Raw genomic sequence first — 21,271 nt, 5'->3', positions numbered from 1 at the left:
GTGTGTGTGTGTGTGTGTGTGTGTGTGTGTGCGCGCGCGCGCGCGCGCGCGTCAGTGTTATTGCTGTCTGAGTGCGTCTGTGTAAGTCAATATCAATTGTCCGTCCCCAGCATGCCCAAAAGCACGGTGCGTTTAGCCTTCTGTAGAAATCAACTTTAGCGTGTGAAAACAGCCAATTTTTTATCGATAATTTTGTAATTTATTATGATGAATAGCAGATGTGGTAACAATTAAAAACTGAAATTTCGTGAATATAACTGCGACAAACGACTATAGGCTTTAGAACAAGCGACGTTTTCTGATAAAATTTTAATACGAAATATAGTACAATACTCTTTCTTACACGAACAATTTGCTAATAAAAACTAAATGCGAACAACGTTTTATACGATTTACAAGAGTGCACAGTCCGCAATATTATGCTTTGTCTAAAATTGCTATCGTAGCTGCAAGCATATTTAATTTAAACTGCACGTCAGATTGCGTGCGAATTCCTTTACACGTGTCTGTTACAACAACTATAGATGAATAACGTACTACGCAGTGATCATATAAACTGATGGCTAACCTCTACAATTATGCGTTCAATCTGCTTCGGGCTTCTGTGATATTGACTCTAAATTCCTTAACTATTTGCAGAAGAAAGAACTATGGCGCGAGAATTAATGCGATAGGTGACGTACATAACCCGTTCACGAAACAGCCAGCTATACAACACGAATCGACTTCACAACAATAGAAAAAAAGAGAGATCGAGATTCTCATGACAAACGTTATAAGGGGCGGATGAAGTTACACGTTCCATTTAACATTTCTATTATTATATATTAAGCACCTCTTACGCTACTGATCTCTTTTCGTCGGTCGTTCATAGTCATTTCTGTTAAAGAAACAATAGTAACAATAAGCGACAGAACAAGGAGGGAAAAATAGGGGAGGGCATATATATATATATATATATATATATATATATATATATATATATATATATATATATATATATTATATAGTAAGAGAGAGAGAGACAGAGCGGCGCGCTAAAAGAAAAGAAAAACTTTAAAGGAGGCTGGGTGACGGATAAAGTGAGGGAGAAGAAATTCGGGAAGGCGAAAATGGAGAGAAAAAAAGCAGAACAAACAATACACAAACGTACGAATGCACGCTAAACAGTCTCAGAGATTATTTCCACTCCCAGAGCAACGCTATCAACGTCATCAGCTTCTAACAACATACATAGAGAGACAGCATGCAACGTCTCAGACAAAACTTCCGTGAGCATCACCCTTCTACATGTGTATCTGTCGCAAACCCCAACAACGTAGCATTACATGTTACATGTTCACACGGCGCACGCAGCAGCACAGACATCGCACAAGCAATCTTTAACAACGAGAGACAACATCGTAAAATATCATCACATTAGACATACGAACACCAATCGATGGTAACACGTAATGACGTAAGCTAATGATTAATCAACATCGAAATCATAACAACACATCGTAGCATTTAAACGGAAACGCAAATAAATAACAGTCAAATGAGGTGACAGTTTTATCGCAACAAGGTTCTACCAATGCATCCAGTGGCGGAGAGAAGGGCTACACAGGTAGAGCTAATAACAACAAGGCACTACCTGTGCAGCCTGTCGCAGAGCAAAGGGTGACATAGGTAGAGTGATAGCGACTGTGGCGGGGCATGAAATGTGAAAGCTGGATGAGAAGGTGGACTGTGTCTACATAGTCAGCCAGCACGCTGCACGCTAGACTCACAGTATAGGCGTGAATATATGAAATAACAAACTAACACCAGGAATACATGATAAACATATGGTTACTACGAAGATGCACACGAAATATAGTTGATGCGCACTTGTTATTATGTATTCCTGCGAATATACGAATAACCAAGACCTGTATACATACGATAATAACACTGCATTACACTCAAACCTGTAATATCACGAAAACCCCCCAAAAGTGTCCTGTATAGCCAGGTGGCCGTTCTATAGAGGCAATTCTACTGTATAACTGTCACAGAATCCCCTAAGTGTCCGTTATATGCAGGTGTCTACTCTATGCAACCGGTTTCGATCCCAAAAGCAAAAGCGTCCTTTACAGATAAACGTATGTTACATATCTATAGGTAGCTTCACTGATGAACTGCGATTCAAGGGCAAGCCAGTGTCCTTTATAGACAGGTGTTTTATTTTATAGATGTGTCAACTAACACAGGTTTGACCGCATGTCAGAATCCTGCTTAAGGTGCGCACTCCACGCATCGAGCGCACGTGACAACACAGCCAGCCACCGACACGGCGAATACATGAAACTACCGCGCCGCAAAGTCACTTAGTGTTCGATATATTCAGAAGTAGATCACCTCCCGATGGTTCCCTATTATCGACGTCTGATATATTGCAAGTGATTGATTCGTTAATGACAATTTAACTACCATCGGAGTTTCACGCGACGAAAAATTAACGCAAAGAAACTCTGCCGTCGCTACATAGCTATACATTCCCATGACGTCGCAGTATACCGCCCCTAACCTACCTACATAAAGACGTGCCACTCAAAAGGCAAAGGAATAAATGTTAAAGCACCTTGGAACTCTAACGCGCGCTCCCTCAACCATGCTCCGCAACAATGGCACTCACCTAACGTTGTTCCACAAGCAGCAAACACTAGACAACACACTGCACACGTACGTAACATACAATAACGCAAACTCGTGCATAGTGGTGTGGGGGGTAGGGGAAGGGTGGTGGGTGGGAGGAGGAATTCGTGATATGCATTATACATCACCCCGGTTACAGCAACTGCGACACGACTCTCTTGATTCCGTATAAAATAGCACGTACACACTGGCTGTCTCACATACAGGCACAATATAACGTCGCCAGTGCACTATGAACATGTATTTATATAGTACAAACATACGCACACACACGTGCACGTGCGTGCATATGCATATAAATGTGTATGTACATATAAATGTGTATAAAAGTGTGCAGTTTATTTATGCAACTCGCTGTACTCGCCTTTCCCAGTCGTAAGCTTATAGGTTACGGCTGTGCAAAACTCAAGCAAAATCAACTCAAATCATTGCAAAAGATTACCAACTCACCGTCCTGGACATCATCTCTATCTTTGAACTAGAATGGCCACAGACAACGCAGTGAACTATCAATATATCATCACAGACACTTGGAGCGTTTTAATAAAATATAATGCTAAATACATACGAAATCTATTTACTACCAGTCCTAATGTTTCTATACTCTCTTTCGCCTATTATTGCCAAGAATTTCCTGCAAATGCTCATCTCCAACAAACGCTGGCTGCTGCTGCACACTGACACATAAATATATAGCAGGTAGGAAAGCGTGCTGCCAAAATTCGCTCGACGCTCGCTTGATTTCACACAAATACAACACAAATATTCAACTATTCTACTCCATCTTTGTTTCTATTTGAAGAACAGTGTTCACTTGTTATAAAAAAACATACTGTCTGTGTTCGAAACCAAGCTGTGTCACGCGAAACCACACAAAGCCTGACTAAATTCTCGCGTTCGCTTCTCTTGCGCAGTTTATGTAAATGGCTGCAAGTACAGGGTAGGTATAGGCGGCGCACTGCATTTTAGGAAACTACCACGCTGCTTTCCAACTCCCGTGTGAGCCCCGTCAAAGCCGCCAGTGGAGCGCCGCAAAAACGTTGCAGCGCAAAAACGAGGTCACGAAGAGCGCCGTTGGCCATTTTCCTGATTCCGACAGCCATTTACATAAACTGCGCAACAGGAGCGAACGCAAGAATTTCGTCAGACTTTGTGTGATATTGCGTGACACAGCTCGGGCACGAACACAGACAGTATGTTTTTACACCAAGTGAACACTGTTCTTCAAATAGAAACAAAGATGGAGTAGAATGATTGAATATTTGTGTTGAATTCGTATGAAATCAAGCGAGCGTAGAGCGAATTTTGGCAGAACGCTTTCCTACCTGCTATATATTTATGTGTCAGTGTGCAGCGGCAGCCAGCGTTTGTTGGAGATGAGCATTTGGACGGCATTGGCAGGAAATTGTCGGCAATAATAGGCGAAAGAGAGTATAGAAACATTAAGACTGGTAGTAAATAGATTTCGTATTTATTTAGCATTATATTTTATTGAAACGCTCCAAGTTGTTTCGGCTAAAAGGCTAACTACCTGGCTTTACCAAAGCTAGGTCACAACCCACGGCTAGCTATAGCCCTGGACGTTTATTCCTTACGGACTGTCCAGTATAGAAGTACAAGTAGAAGTACAACTACGACACAAGTACTACTACTAGAGAAGTGCCTGTGACTATCAATATCATTAACTATTACTACTACTCAGTACTAGTAGTATTACTATATATGGAGAAGTTTCAACGTTACGTTACTTCCTTCACAAACAAAGCTATTGAAAATTACGCTATTAGATATGCGCATTTAAAGCATTACTTTACTGTATGAGTAAAATACGGACCAAAGTAGCATAATTTAAAAGATAGGGCGAATCTAATAAATGTTTACGTGATCATGGAGCTAAAATGGCGGCGCCCATGCCCGAGAAGCAAGCATGAAAATATTGGGAAACATCGCCACAGCATTAACAGGAGGTTAGACGAAATGTACTAAATACAATAATAAGACAGAAAACACGTTCATACTTGACACCGTTCGACTACCCAACTTTAGCTTAACGTATTTTACATAGTATAATGGTTAAACGCCTGAAAACTTACTGGCATCTTTCGTCTATCGCTGCCAACACGGAAAAGGATTTACACGGGGACTCACAAGTAACGCCACGGGTCGATTGCGCCGGTATGGTGCAATCACATGGTGCAACACATATGTGTTGTCTATCTATGGTGCAATTTTATTGTATTTTGCTGTTTAAGTTATTTTACCTATATATAACTAGATATATACATAACTGCCAATTCAATGTTCAATAATCCTACAATAAAGATAATTTTTCAATAATATATTGCGTTGAATAATCACGAGTCCGACGACCATCGTCAGCGTTGTCGCCTATGGTGCCACGTTTTTACTTGCCACAAGTTACCTTCTCGCTTCTCAGTTCTCACTACGTGAAACAATCGCAGAACCTGGCCGGGCTACTTTTCTACAGAGGACGGCTTTATCGGGCTGTAAAAGTAGCGTATGTAAAAACGTAGAATATAGTATACGTACAGGCCCGTAGCCAGGGGGGATTCGGGGGCGTGATCGAACGAACCCCCCCGAGCCTCCCCCAAAGCCAAAAAATATTTTTTTTTGAGAAATTTGCAAGAATTTCACCTCAGGTCGCTCCATGTTAGTGTAATAATTGCAAAATCTCCATCGCGTGCGGGAGGGTGAACACCCCCCTCCCACACCCTCCCCCCGCTCGGTCGCTTGGCTCCCTCGCCTGGTCGCTTTCGCGCCGAGCAGGGGCGTGTACAGGGGGGTCCAGGGAGTCCGGACCCCCCCCGCCTTGCTCGCGCAGGAAAACGCATCTGAGGGGTGTAATTTTAAAAATTTCCTGGGGAGGGCCCCCCAGACCCCCCTTCGCGTGCTCGCCAACTTTGGGTTAGGGTTAGACCCCCCCCCTGCGGTACAAATCCTGTACACGCCCCTGCCAGCAAATTGCCAACATTGGAAAACTAACCCCCCCAATATAAAGCTGGCTACGGGCCTGTACGTAGAAACGTAGGGAGTCTATAGGGACGGTTGGTGATGCGTGGAGGCAGAAAATAGGAGAAGCATTATAATTAGCGGATTTATGGGAGGGGGACTCGGCTCTGCCAGACTGCCACCACCATTCTGAGCGAAAAATGAGAGAGGAGACGGGGATAGGGAAAGAGAGAATACAAAATACCAGATGAGACTATAATAACACGTGTTATAGACTAGTATAGCTAAATACGCACACTGCATGTTTTTCAACGGGAAATAAACTAGATAAAATAAAACGTAAAAAAATCATTTCTCAAACCAGCAGACGACCAAACAGGCAAACATGTTGGCGCACTTGGTAATTCAGTCTGTCCTTATATCAATATTTATAATAAAAATGTTATTGTTTGTTCGTTAATCATAATTGCATAAGTATGAATTTGTACAAGTAGGCCTAGTTGCAGTTTTCAAACTACAGTTCTGTGCTCCCGACCTGACATCTGCAGAATGCGGTAACGCAGTATATGCAGTATGCGCGACATTTTAGAATCTATATCCGTTTGTGTGGTACAAATTTCTTTGTTTTAAACAAGTATATATTTGTAATAACACGCTGGATATAACAAATTAAATAACAATAATTACGCGCGGGTGTGGGCGCGCATGCGTCTGTGTGAGTGAGTGTATTGCGGCTTTAACCTCCCCCCGCGGCCACACTTTGTAAAAACCAACTACTTGTCGTCCACGCCATCATTAGGAAACCTTTGATCCGCCGCATTTATTACACTTTTATGCGTGTAATAAATGTAGATATTGTGTGTGTGTTGTGTGTGATGTGGTGTGTGTGTGTGTGTGTGCTGTGTGTGTTGTGTGTGTGTTGTGTGCTGTGTCGTGTGTGTGTGTGTGTGTGTGTGTGTGTGTGTGTGTGGTGTGTGTGTGTCGTGTGCGCGCGCGCGCCGCCCGCGCGCGTCAGTGCTTATTGTGCTATGAGCTGCGTCTGCATAAGTCAATATCCATTGTCCGTCCCCAGCATCCCAAAAGCACGGTGCGTTTAGCCCTTCTGTAGAAATCAACTTTAGCGTGTGAAAACAGCCAATTTTTTATCGATAATTTTGTAATTTATTGAGATGAATAGCAGATGTCGGTAACAATTAAAAACTGAAATTTCGTGAATATAACGTGCGACAAACGACTATAGGCTTTAGAACAAGCGACGTTTTCTGATAAAATTTTAATACGAAATATAGCTACAATACTTTCTTACAGAACAATTTGCTAATAAAAACTAAACTGCGAACAACGTGTTTATACGATTTACAAGAGTGCACAGTCCGCAATATTATGCTTTGTCTAAAATTGCTATCGTAGCTGCAAGCGATATTTATTTAAACTGCACGTCAGATTGCGGCGAATTCCTTTACACGTGTCTGTTACAACAACTATAGATGAATAACCTACTACGCACGTGATTCATATAAAACTGATGGCTAACCTCTACAATTATGCGTTCAATCTGCTTCGGGCTTCTGTGATATTGACTCTAAATTCCTTAACTATTTGCAGAAGAAAGGAACTATGGGCCGAGAATTAATGCGATAGGTGACGTACATAACCCGTCACGAAACAGCCAGCCTATACAACACGAATCGACTTCACAACAATAGAAAAAAAGAGAATCGAGATTCTCATGACAAAGCTTATAAGGTCGCGATGAAGTTACACGTTCCATTTAACATTTCTATTATTATATTATTAAGCACCTCTTACGCCTACTGATCTCTTTTCGTCGTGTCGTTCATAGTCATTTCTGTTAAGAAACAATAGTAACAATAAGGCACAGAACAAGGAGGGAAAATAGGGGAGGGGCATATATATATAATATATTATATATATATAATATATATATATATTATATATATATATTATATAGTAAGAGAAGCAGAGACAGAGCGGCGCGCTAAAGAGAAAAAGAAAAACTTTAAAGGAGGCTGGGTGCGGATAAAGTGAGGGAGAAAGAAATTCCGGGAAGGCGTAATGAAAAAATGGAGAGAAAAAAGCAGAACAAACAATACACACACGTACGATGTGCACGCTAAACAGTCTCAGAGATATTTCCATTCCTAGAGCAACGCTATCAACGTCATCATCTTCTAACAACATACATAGAGAGACAGCATGCAACGTCTCAGACAAAACTTCCGTGAGCATCACCCTTCTACAGTGTATCTGTCGCAAACCCAACAACGTAGCATTACATGTTACTTTTAAGTCACACGGCGCACGCTGCAGCCACAGACATCGCACAAGCAATCTTTAACAACGAGAGACAACATCGTAAAATATCATCACATTAGACATACGAACACCAATCGATGGTAACACGTATTGACGTAAGCTAATGATTAATCAACATCGAAAATCATAACAACACATCGTAGCATTTAAACGGAAACGCCAAATAAATAACAGTCAAATGAGGAGGAGTTTCATCGCAACAGGGTTCTACCAATGCATCCATGGCGGAGAGAAGGGCTACACAGCGTAGAGCTAATAACAACAAGCACTACCTGTGCAGCCTGTCGCAGAGCAAAGGGTGACATAGGTAGAGTGATAGCGACTGTGGCGGGGCATGAAATGTGAAAGCTGGATGAGAAGGTGACTGTGTCTACATAGTCAGCCAGCACGCCTGCACGCTAGACTCACAGTATAGGCGTGAATATATGAAATAACAAACTAACACCAGGAATACATGATAAACATATGGTTACTACGAAGATGCACACGAAATATAGTATGGCGCACTTGTTATTATGTATTCCTGCGAATATACGAATAACCAAGACCTGTATACATACGATAATAACACTCGCATTACACCCAAACCTGTTATACACGAAAACCCCCCAAAATTGTCCTGTATAGCCAGGTGGCCGTTCTATAGAGGCAATTCTACTGTATAACTGACACAGAATCACACAGTGTCCGTTATATGCAGGTGTCTACTCTACGCAACTGGTTTCGATCCCAAAAGCAAAAGCGTCCTTTACAGATAAACGTCTGTTACATATCTATAGGTAGCTTCACTGATGAACTGCCGATTCAAGGCACAGCCAGTGGCCTTTATAGACAGGTGTTTTATTTTATAGATGTGTCAACTAACACAGGTTTGACTGCATGTCACAATCCTGCGCGCCAAGGTGCGCACTCCACGCATCGAGCGCACGTGACAACACAGCCAGCCACCGACACGGCGAATACATGAAACTATACCGCGCGCAAAGTCACTTAGTGTTCGATATATTCAGAAGTAGATCACCTCCGATGGTTCCCTATTATCGACGTCTGATATATTGCAAGTGATTGATTCGTTAATGACAATTTAACTACCATCGGAGTTTCACGCGACGAAAAATTAACGCAAAGAAACTCTGCCGTCGCTACATAGCTATACATTCCCATGACGTCGCAGTAACCGCCCCTAACCTACCTACATAAAGACTGCCACTCAAAGGCAAAGGAATAATGTTAAAGCACCTTGGAACTCTAACGCGCGCTCCCTCAACCATGCTCCGCAACAATGGCACTCACCTAACGTTGTTCCACAAGCAGCAAACACTAGACAACACACTGCACACGTACGTAACATACAATAACGCAAACTCGTGCATAGTGGTGTGTGGGGGGGGTAGGGGAAGGGTGGTGGGTGGGAGGAGGAATTCGTGATATGCATTATACATCACCCCGGTTACAGCAACTGCGACACGACTCTCTTGATTCCGTATAAAATAGCACGTACACACTGGCTGTCTCACATACAGGCACAATATAACGTCGCCAGTGCACTATGAACATGTATTTATATAGTACAAACATACGCACACACACGTGCACGTGCGTGCATTGCATATAAATGTGTATGTACATATAAATGTGTATAAAAGTGTGCAGTTTATTTATGCAACTCGCTGTACTCGCCTTTCCCAGTCGTAAGCTTATAGGTTACGGCTGTGCAAAACTCAAGCAAACTCAACTCAAATCATTGCAAAAGATTACCAACTGATGCTCTGTGAAATGACAATAATTTGCCCAGATGTCATTTTCATAATTTGCCCAATTCGCCCACAACGCAAAGGATGAGAGAACTCAAGTGACTAAGGAGAGAGAAAGAGAGAGAGAAAGAGAGAGAGAGAAAGAGAGAGAGAGAAAATAGATATATTATATAGAGGAGAGAGAGACGAGAGAGAGAGAGAGGGGGGGGAGGAGGTAGGGAGGTAGGAGGTAGAGAGGGCGGGAGAGAAAAGAGAGAGAGAGAGAGAAAGAGAGAGAGAGAGAGAGAGAGGTGGAGATTGTGGGGAGAGTGAGAAAGAGAGAGAGAGAGCGAGTGAAGGAGAGAGAGAAAGAGACCGAGAGCATCAGAGGAAAGATAGAGGGGCATCGCATAACTTTCCTAAATATACCCAATGGCAAAATCTCGCAACAGGTCTGAAGATAGTTCTCCCAACAAGAGGAAAAACAGAAAAATGTGGTGCCATCCTGTCAGAAACTTGCTTTCACAAAGCAAAGTCATAAACTTAAACCCCTATGACTCAAGGACAAAGATTGAAATATATAGATGTAAATTGCGAGAGATTGTGACATTAGAGCAATCGTAATGGACACGCCCGAGCTGCAATCTCACGAGAAGACTGTACTCTACAATTTATATGGTATTAAATAAGCAATAATAAAATGTTCTGCAATACACGTTCATATTTACACAAGCCTGTCGGTTTTATAAAGCCGCGTTCTGCCCGCAATCATACAACCCTCGTATTTACATATTGGACCATTGCCAAATGTTTGCGACCGTACTACCCAGCATTGCTTTAACGAGAGATTGTCGCGGATCAGGCTTTGATTAGTGGATCAGGCTTTGATTAACTTCTCACGGGTCGTGCTTTTGAACTACGCTGTCATCCAAACACATGCGAATTTACAAAATTGTGTAAAACGGGATGCCACGACCAGTGACTGACCGCTCACATTGCCACGTTTCATTTTAGAATGTAAATTGCGATACATTTACTGCAACCCAAATCTGCCGGCTTCAATCGAAATACCTTTCAACAAAGCTCCTCACATAATTGTCAGCGTGCACCTCTCGATGCCTATTTGCATAAGCCTTCGCTACAAGCTAAAATCGACCCTAACGATCTCCGAGATGACGTCATCACATTGACGTTACACTCTCCGCATCGCAAATGCGAAAACTTCAAAAGGCATGAGCCAGAACCCAAACACACGTTATTTAATACTCGAATCTTGCCCCCGTATCTTAATCATAATCCAAATCCCATGACCTATCCGGCAACCTTCACAGAATTTTCGCCCAATTTCGAGAGAGCACCAACCGGTTCACCCAGCAGTTTATTCAACATATGCTCGTGCACTCCAGCCACTGTTCTCTCGACGGTGGCTGCATCATAGCTGAAATCATCCACAGCAAACAGCGACCAATGGGAAATCATTTAGCAGAGTTTGCAATGCTGCGGTCGAGCGGTTGGGTGAAGGTGATGACACCAACGACAAGATAGAGGTTGGGGAATTCAATCTCCGTTCAAAATTGTACCCTGCTGTTCTGAGCACACTGAGAGTGAAAGCTCCAGGATTGACGGTTGCATTCACCAGTACATTACGTGTGGTTATTACCAAACAGAAATTCGTCCATGGCCCCGGCAACACTGCTTGTCAATACATACCTAAGTTGTGCTAGGCATACGCGCAAGACAACCACTTCTAACCTGAAGCATTGTACTTGCAAAACTAACAATGACGAACGTGACAACTTGAGATAAATAATCCGACGATCAAATTCCACGCACCAACACTTTAGCCATCGAAAAACCATGACTCTCCCATTTTCAGCGCAAGTCGCTGGAAGCTAAATTGGTGTATTGTGACTATATCGTGAGAATTTGCTGTGATGGGAAAGTGTAGCAACATTTCAAAGCCGGCAGTGAATCAAGGAGATGGCAGTTGACATGTAAGAACACATGGAATCGAAAGAAGATCCAATCAGCAGATGAATGCGTCCTTGTCAAATCTAACAAACCAAATCGCAATCAGTTTTAATTTTACAATACTAATTCAATGGATCACGTACTGGTCTGGCATAAGGATCAATGGTCAAGTTTGAATAATCACACGTGTCAATACCAGTGAAGTATTATTGACGTGTCACCAATGCTTTCTTCCACTTCCACGCTACACTGTCTGTGAAGTGATGCAACACACAATACGCGATGGAGCTCGGCTAAGTCTCAAGGTGAACCAAACATCGTCCACTCATCCCCGACACTCAAACCACAGATCAAATTGTAGAACGGTTTGTTACTGCCACCCCTGTCCTCGCGACACTAGCAACAAATCACGACGTTCGTAAAAAACAAGTGCACGTGCACATGCAACCTGCGGTCGTAGCTGTCCAGCAGGGGGCGCTCACAGCAGCTGGCACTTCCAGGTGGAGCTTTTTTTCTGCGGTTCGTTCTTCTTTAGCTGCGTGCCGCCTCCTTTGCTCGGATGCGACGCCTACTCAGAGATAGAAAATACACAATCAGACATGCGACTACTTGTTTGCACGCAAGCATTCACTTGCGAATATCATCACTAAAGCCCACAACACACTCACAAGTTGTGCGTGAACATCTGCACGTTCTATGAAGTAGAGCAATGCTTTGTTGGGAATGCATAGATTTTAGGGGCAATAGAAATCATAGCAAATATTGCACGCAGGAAAGCAGTGTTACAGCATGTTCAACATATCTTTTGCATGAAAATTAGCAGCTAAAATGAGCATACGAGATACAAACTTAATGAAAAACGAGTTTTTAGATGATACTAAGAGATACAGATATTGAACGAAATGCGGATATAACAGAAATACTTACAAGTTTGTTTTCCATCTTGGCCTTGATATCCCGGGCTAGGGTAAAGAATGCTTGCTCTACGTTGATTCCAGCTTTAGCCGACGTCTCCATGAATTTCACGCCATATTCGACTGCCAACTGAAAAAACGTGGTTAAAAGTAAACTCACTGCACAGCAAACGCAACATGCAAAATCTTGCATCACTACTGCATTATTTAATGACCCAATGGTTAACTACTACAGAGACAACCACAACCGGCTTCCTTGGCCCGAACTTGCGCAATTGACTTCGACCACGAAACATCGAAGTTTGAGTTACGACAGGGTCGGGTATATTTATAAGGTTACACCAAAATTTGCACGGCTTTTTCAATCTCGTAACTGTACTGACACGATGAGAAAAGGTTCACGTAAAAACTAATGTCGAGACTAAATAGATTTCTGGTGACAGCTCCCTGATGGGTATTCACGCAGGCGCGTGTAGGGCAGACGATTGAGGGGCGAAGACATCATTGGAGCATGATCACACACAGGGAAAAAATTAAAATGTATTTTTCGGGGGCTACTTTTTAACCTCGCGTGCATAAAAATAGCACTCTAAAATTTGGTTTGCATTGAACTGTATGCAAATTTACGGAGGCTCTTTTTGGCATTTCGGGGGCTAAATCGCCCCGAGCCCCCGTGTATTTTTTTTACTGATCACACACCTGCTCTCCTCGTTGCCTTGAGACGCCCCGTCTGTCGTCACAGTCACACTTGTTGCCGAGGATCATCCGTTCAACGTCAGACGACGCATGCTGCAACACACAAACACATCAGGCATCGAATTTGGCAATTTGCCTCTGACAGCAAGTAAGGCTGCTACTTGCTGTCAGAGGGGTGTCAGAGGCTGTGCCCTCTGACAGCAAGTATCAACACTCTGACGGCAAATCAATATGTTCCGGCGGCAAATGCCGTCAGTTGCCGTCGTAAAATTCAATCCCTGCACATGCGCTCAGGGTGCGAAATTAACGCAAGTCCGGAGTCAAATACGCCCCGATTTACTGTCGGACTCTCTGATTTGACATATGTAGGGATCCGTGTGACTCCATGAAAATTCTGCTATATACTAACTAGCGGACTACTCCTCGCGGAATTACCGTATTTTTCCCAGCTTTCCCAAAAGATTTGCCACACGTGCGACCGCATAAAGCTTCAAAATAAGCACATGCGTTATTGTTAATATCTTTAGTTTTGAAATTCAGACTGCGGACTCCTTCATTTTGCTGCGGACTCCCTCTTTTTGAGGACAGGGAGTCCGTTGGACTTCCTTGTTCAAAAGTTAATTTCTACCCCTGTGCGCCAATGATCTACCTCGCCGACTGCCATAGCCGGAGTTATTGGAAGTTACAAGTACGTAACCTTACCACATACTCCCTATTAGTTTGCATAATTTCACTGCTGAAAAACTCAATTGAAAATCATCGGCAGTTTTTAGCAGTTGCTGGTAATCCGAATCACAACTGCCGAGACTGGGTGTCACACATCTCTCCGTGTCTGCACTTAGAAGTTCCACGCGCATTCTCAGCCTTATGCAGACTCCGTATTTCATTCTTGTTAGAAGACACGGGACACTTTTGGACACAACAGGAAGGTTTGTTTGCAAAACTCTTACTATAATCGTTAGGTGACACAGCGTGTAAACCCAGAATGAATTTAAAGTTGGGAAGTTGATGAACAACAATTTAAGAAGTTTGGTTTGTAAGATAACGTGCATTAAAATTAGACAATTAAATATTAATTTAGCTGTAAGGTAATATACACTTCTAAACGCCACAAGGTGTTGGTTATTCTAGCCAACAGTATGGATCAGATAGCCATTTAAAATCTCTTTTTAAATTAATAATTTTAATCTTTTATTTTAATTAATTTAAAATTATTTAATTTAAATTAATAATTTTAAGCTCTTTTTAAAATAATAATATGAAATCGTAAAATAATAACAAACAGAAAATAAATGGCAATAGCACACGCCATTCGTACAATGGTCGAGCAGGACAGGGTGAGCGACCACAGACGACAATTTAGCGATGAAGAGAAATTCACATAAAAATCTGTATGATATGCACTACAAAATCAATTACCTAAGTTAATCATTATAATTTATGATTTTTAGATGTTAACCGACTCATTAAAGGTCGCATACAATCTCGACTGATTTTGCAGAAACGTTTTACAGGTACGGTACCTCTTCAATGTTCCTGATCCAATTCTTGATGTTTTCAAAAGATTTCTCATTAGTAATGTCATAGACTAGCATGATACCCTGCAATTGTAACCACATTCAAATTACATGCAAATTAACATGAAAATCAATACAGAACAATTTGCACAGGTCCTTAATACAGATACACTCTAATTTCACACGTCTGCACACCATTACTAATGTTTCGTGTTCCGCAATGTCTTGTATTATAGGATGTACAGACATTTTCATTGGCCTTTCGGGAACAATGCCGATTTTATTTGCTTATAAATTTCTGAGTGGCCAAGCATGCTGAACGACATCAGAGTGAACCTTAGAAGTAATTGACTCTTCTTCACTGCATTACGTATGGCAAGTGTAACATTCTGTCACACCCATTGAACCTGCGTCGAGTTCGAACATTTCGGTACGCGAGTCGTCAAACTCACTGACATGAGGCAGGTTGGATGTGAGGTTTCACGGGGAATCGAGTGTGAATGTGAGACCTACCATGGCTCCTCGGTAGTAGGCAGTGGTTATAGTACGGAACCTCTCTTGTCCAGCAGTATCCCTACAATCAACAAACACCATGTAATACCTACGTGAACGTGTACTCTACTACACGTACAAGACTATACTCGGTGAAAAAGTCTACCGGCAAGTGGTAATCTACCAAGTAGATCTACCTTACCTGGTTCAGAAATGTGTTATTTTTTTTACCAGGGTGTACACCACATAAATGCCAATATAAGGTTTTCATAGATCGTAGCTGGGTTAACACAAAACCAACTAATTCATGCTGGTGTGTGTTCTGATGATGATAAATTAATATGCAAAGATATTCAGTTGACTATTTGTGTGTGTATCCGAGTATATAGTGGTGCGATTGGTACTTCTACAGAAATTCTTTGATAGATGCACTTACCATATTTGTAGTTTTATCTTCTTGCCATCTAATTCTATTGTTCTAATCTTAAAATCTATTCCTGCAAAGAAGAAATAACATACTGAGATTTGTGAAGCGAAGTGGGCAGCTTCTGCAGGAGTGACTGTTGTGTTAATGACCTTGGAAACATGAGGCTCTCCATGAAAGGACGTGATTACTTTATGGTTTATGGTGTTAAGGGTTTATATGTAAATGTGCAAGAATGGATCAATGAAGCAACCGTCAACAAATTTATACGAGAAAGGCCATGAAAGCTCTCTGAAATAATTACTTTAAAAAAGGTTAAATGCATTAAATAATAATAAACCTGCACAATACTGAGGAGTGTTTAGGAAAGGTACTATAAACAGATTTCCTTCCCAAAGATCATTTCATAGATGTCCGCGATACAATGCACTTTTAAAACGAGCATAACTGGTTAAAGTCCATGTACAGTGTAAATTAAATGGTATGATTTATAGCCATTGACCCACTATCTCCTATCTCCATGGTTTCACATCATAAACAGCTGTCAGACAAGCCAGCTATTCCAATTTCCATGTGTAATACTAAAGCCCGGCGCACATTGCCGAACATTTTGCTCAAAAACATTATCGTAGCAATGTTCCATGAAATGTTCGGCAATGTGCAGTGAAAAAAGTCGCCGAACATTTGTTCTGAACAATGTTTCTGAAGATCGGAAATGTTTGATATCTCAAACATTGTTCGTCGAATGTTTGCCAATGTGCGCTGAATGTCGAACAATCCTAGGAACATTTGTAAAGTAGTAACCAATAGCAGCACGATATGTGGTCACATAATTTTGTGTACAATATGGCGTCTGCTATATCGCTGCCAGAAGTGTGGAATTTTGAAAAGGAAGAGATTATGGTCGAAATGTGGGGGCAGCAGCCCTGTATAAAATTAGTAAAGTTGTTAAAATTCTCTTGTGCAAACTGGGCATCGCCATTCACGCCGATCACGTGACTCTTTACAACACAGCTACTAGACGACGCCACGAAGTTGTTCGCTGGAAAATGTTCAGCAATGTGCGCTCAGCAATTGTTCACCTGCACATTGCCAGACAAAAACATTTGTTCGGACAAACATTTGTTTGGGAAAATGTTCAGCAATGTGCGCTCAGCAATTGTTCACCTGCACATTGCCAGACAAAAACATTTGTTCGGACGAACATTTGTTCGGGAAAATGTTTGGCAATGTGCGCCAGGCTTACACCCAATATATTCTACAATGCATACAGCTGTACCTCACCCTTAGGAGATCTATATCAATGGCTGAACTAGAAGGCTCTTACCTTATGGGCCACCATTCAATTACCGAATTAAGCTGTAGCTGTTAAACAGTAACTCAATAGCTGAATGTGATGTTAACTTACCATATATCTGATAAGGCCTCAAGATTGCAAAAGCTTATACTGCAAGTGCATGAATAAAATAAAAAATAATTTATCTAGTTTTTGCAAAATTAAATTGATCACATTAATTATGTACATACACAAGGTGCACTTTAAAGTACTAACTAGACAGAGGGCACTCACGGAGAGTGCATACCTCCGCGAGCATGTAACATGTATGTGCTCGCTGGTGGCGGCTGCTGACTGACTCGCCTGCTGCTGCCTCGCCGCTCACTGGTGGCTGCTGCTGACTCGCCACTCGCTGACTCGACGCGGCTATCGATCGCGCCGCCCGCTCGCGTGACTGGCGACGCGCTATCGGGATCGGCGGCTGTGGCCAACACACGCACGCACGCACGGCACGCACGCACGTCAACGCGACGCACACACACACACACACACCACAGCACCACACAGCCGGCCACTGCACACGACGCGAGCGGATTGCATGAACCCTCCGTTTGCGCGAGGTAACAAGGGCATGAGCAGGTTATATACATTCAAGGCTACAACGTTTCAATTGAGTTGGATATCAGTTTTATATTGTTACCTGCAGCAACATGATAGCGTGTTCTAGCTTTAACCTAGCAACATAACGTGTTACCTTAACACAGCGCACATCGCAACGTGTTTAGCTGCTTAACCCAGCAAGATGAACGTGTTCTAGCTTGAACCAGCCACTATAAACTCAAACTCAACTCACTATAAGATATTGCTACAATTGGCGTCCATTTAACTATTGTATGCAAATTATTGTTGTGAGCTAACATCTGAACTTTGTTGTATATAGCTCTGCAGTATGGCAGACCGAAGGTGAAGTAAACTGTAAAAAATGCTTGTGCATTTTTGTTCTTCGAGTGAGCCCAACTTTTGATTCCGGTTTTCCCGTCTCCTAATCAAATAAGCATTTTGCAATTTAAAAGTTACATAGCAATACAAAATGGGTAACCTATACCCAGCAACACAGCAGCAACAGTTATGCAGCAGTACAAGTGTATTGGTTACTGAATAGGAATTAGGCTACAGTGTAGACGGGTTGTTGTGTCGGTAGGGCGTGTCATTGGTATCAAAAATTATTTCGATTCGATTATTGAATATATTTTTTTTCGATATTCGATCGCGATTCGATCCCGATTTCGATTTAATAACTATGTACATAAAACATGAGCCGTGAAAAGTACAGTAAACTCATGATGATGTTACTCACTTATGATAACTATTGCATTTATAATCTGCTCGTGCGTTAAATACACATGGCGAAGTATATATTTATCTGAATCCAACCAGATTGAGCCTGGCGGTCGCGGCGAATGGGCGAAGCAGCAGACATGCTTTTACGGTAGACAGATTTTATTATAGAGATCAGTGAGACAGGATACGCACCAGAGACAATAGAACACCACAGTTATTGATTGTCTCTGTATGCATGCGCCCTGGACTACTTCCGATAATGGCGGCGCTCAGTCAAAAATGCTACCGATGCTTCGCTGGCTACATTTTAGCAAAAAAAAAAAAAAAAATCGGATCGCTATTTTTCGATTTATTTCGATATCGATATCTTACGCATCCCCATCGCGATTTATCGATGAGGTGGGCTTCGATGACAGTCCTAGTTCTAGGCACTGATCGTTATACCGCACAGGCGATATTGTACCCCTCCCCCCAATAGGTGTCACTAGACATGCGTCTAAATACAGGAATTGCTCCGACTTGTAATTGGAGGATAAAAATTGAATTCGTGACGTTTTGTTTTCATTTTGGCATTTTGCCTACGACTCGAGCATGAACGATACCGCGCGTACATATTTGCTAATTAATTAAGCTAATCGCCCTTCAATAAACTCAAAACTCACAGGTATCATAGCTAAGACATGTGTCTATAATACTAATAGCTAGAATTTATAGCAATGTAACTCAAATCGTTCACGCCATATGATAGTTAGTACACTTTCCTACCAGCCATAGCCACGCGTATGTTAGCCTATGAGCAATATCGCGCACACATATTTGCTAATTAATTTGACTATAATCGCGCTTCAATAGACTTAAAATTCACAGAGATTAAGGCTAAGACATGTGTCTATAATAGCTAGAATTTATAGAAATGTAACTCAAATCGTTTGCGCCATATCAGTGCTTGACACTGGGGGGCCACCAGAAATTTATTTCTTCTGGCCCAAAATGAAAAGTGGTAGCCCAATTTTCCATTGGTACTTCTACCATGACGTACAACGGTACATGACTTTAGGATCTACAAACTTGTCACATTGGACACAAAGCCACATTTGCAAATTGCATGCCACATTTGCAAAAACGCATGGGCACATATGGAACCAACGCTAACACGGCGACAGGTTATAAACCAGCATTATCTCCCTTTACATAGGAAAGCCGTGTCCGCCGAGTGTTGCGATAAATCGAAATCTGAGCACTTGTTTTGCGCTGTGTTAACGCCGAACAGAAATTGTACTCGCCCAACGATTTTATTTTGGGCCTGTAATATTTTGTTTTTTGTATTTTTTAATCGCCCTGCAGAGGTTTTGGTCGCCATTGGCGACCGGGCGCCCGGCTGTGTCGAGCACTGCATATGATACAGGGTTCGACACTAACCCACGTCCGACGACCTAGTCAGGGTAAATGCTTGGTCCGGTCGCATACAACCAGAGTGCTAGTAGCCCGACTGGTCGTGTTAGAATTGGTCATATATATTGCACTGAAATGTCACCTCTGGCTAGACTGGTTCACGGCCACACTGTTTGTCGCAGAGAGTGTACATTGTCTAGCAGAGCGTGAGGCCGGATACCAGTCTACCCTTCAACAAAAACAATAACGTGGCTTGCTGCCAGCTGCAGTAGACAATCGATAAACCGTGCGCTCGTGTATGCCCGTGGTAGAATACGAATGCTGCACGTGAACTCGGCCCAGGCGCAATTTAAAGTGCGGGAAACAGCATCTATGAATTCATACAATGACACACTCTTATCTAAATAAAGTTTTTCATAACAATGTCAATGGTCTGGGTCTGGGCTAGTGAAAGTAACAGGGCTAGTGGTTTTCCTCAGTTACTAGCCCGATGGTCTAGTGAAATAAAAAGTTAATGTTGAACCCTGTGATAGTTAGTACACTCCAGGCCCCTCCCTATGTTGCGCAAACCGGGCGCGCCCGCCCCGTTTGGGAAAACTCCCCCCACGTTTCAATCGTTGCGCCCCGTTTAAATTACCTCCGCCCCGATTAAATTCCACCACAATAAAAGTTTGACAGCGCGGGAATCGATCGTCAAGAATTCCCATTCGACCCGGACCACCGCCGCGTGCATTTTTACCGTACCACTAATGCGTAAACGTCCTACACTAAGCATGAACTGCAGACCACACACAAGTACAAACACCCACCCTGTCCCAAACCCTAACACTAATTGTAAACCGACTCGGCTATCTTATATACAAGTACACCAAATACCGTCTATGGTGTGGTGGCAATTTTACGCATTACGGTAAAAAAACACGCCCCCCGGACCCCCCCTAGTTTCCCCTCCTTCTCCCCCTCCCCCTGTTTCAATTTCATCCTGGGGAGAACCCTGCACTCTCCTACCGGTCATAGCTAGCGTATGTGGCGGGGTATGCAAAAAGGAAAACGAAATGTCACGAATTCTATTTTTATCCTCCAATCACAAGTCGGAGCAATTCCTCTGTTTAGACGCATGCGTCACTAGGCACAATCCTAGTTTAGCACCCCGGATTAGTTTAATGCTTATGCGAAAACACATTTATGAGGCCCCAAACTAGGATTGTGCACACCAGGTCTATGGACTGAGTCACAGTGAGTGTATGCCAGTATGGAACTATGGTACAGGACTACAGGTAGCCCCAAAATTTACTTAAAAGTTAGGCCGTAGCTACGCGTCCGGACATCCATCTCACACAGTGATCTTGCGACACGTACACGCATGATTGCGTAACGGGATGCTCTGCTGATTGCCCAGTGTGAGTGTGTGTGTGTGTGTGTGTGTGTGTGAAAGAGAAAGAGAAAGAGAAAGAGAAAGAGCGAAAGAGCGAGAGAGAGAGAGAGAGAGAGAGAGAGAGAGAGAGAGAGAGAGAGAGAGAGAGAGAGAG

The 21,271-nt window shown here is 42.5% G+C and overlaps 2 protein-coding genes across 2 annotated transcripts in view; both read right to left on the bottom strand.

The window, feature by feature from the left end:
• Window positions 1-4,854, bottom strand: part of LOC106821499 (40S ribosomal protein S27) — a 23,595-nt gene extending 18,741 nt beyond the window's left edge. The window contains exon 1 of the mRNA XM_014826342.1: window positions 4,773-4,854. Within this exon, the coding sequence (XP_014681828.1) occupies window positions 4,773-4,778 (6 nt within the window). The 5' untranslated portion in view covers window positions 4,779-4,854. The remainder of the gene's footprint in view (window positions 1-4,772) is intronic.
• A 5,423-nt stretch (window positions 4,855-10,277) lies between these two features.
• The window catches only part of LOC106821503 (ras-related protein Rab-8A-like), a 12,527-nt gene continuing 1,533 nt past the window's right edge, over window positions 10,278-21,271 (bottom strand). The window contains exons 2-7 of the mRNA XM_014826349.1: window positions 15,746-15,806; window positions 15,331-15,391; window positions 14,824-14,901; window positions 13,304-13,393; window positions 12,618-12,734; window positions 10,278-12,258 (exon numbers count right to left, since the gene is read on the bottom strand). Of these exons, the coding sequence (XP_014681835.1) occupies window positions 12,169-12,258; window positions 12,618-12,734; window positions 13,304-13,393; window positions 14,824-14,901; window positions 15,331-15,391; window positions 15,746-15,806 (497 nt within the window). The 3' untranslated portion in view covers window positions 10,278-12,168. The remainder of the gene's footprint in view (window positions 12,259-12,617; window positions 12,735-13,303; window positions 13,394-14,823; window positions 14,902-15,330; window positions 15,392-15,745; window positions 15,807-21,271) is intronic.

Source organism: Priapulus caudatus, unplaced genomic scaffold, assembly GCF_000485595.1.
Source record: "Priapulus caudatus unplaced genomic scaffold, Priapulus_caudatus-5.0.1 Scaffold75, whole genome shotgun sequence".
Lineage (NCBI taxonomy): Eukaryota > Metazoa > Priapulida > Priapulimorpha > Priapulimorphida > Priapulidae > Priapulus > Priapulus caudatus.
The sequence above is the reverse complement of the archived record's forward strand: the minus strand, read 5'-3'. Positions and strand labels throughout refer to the sequence as shown.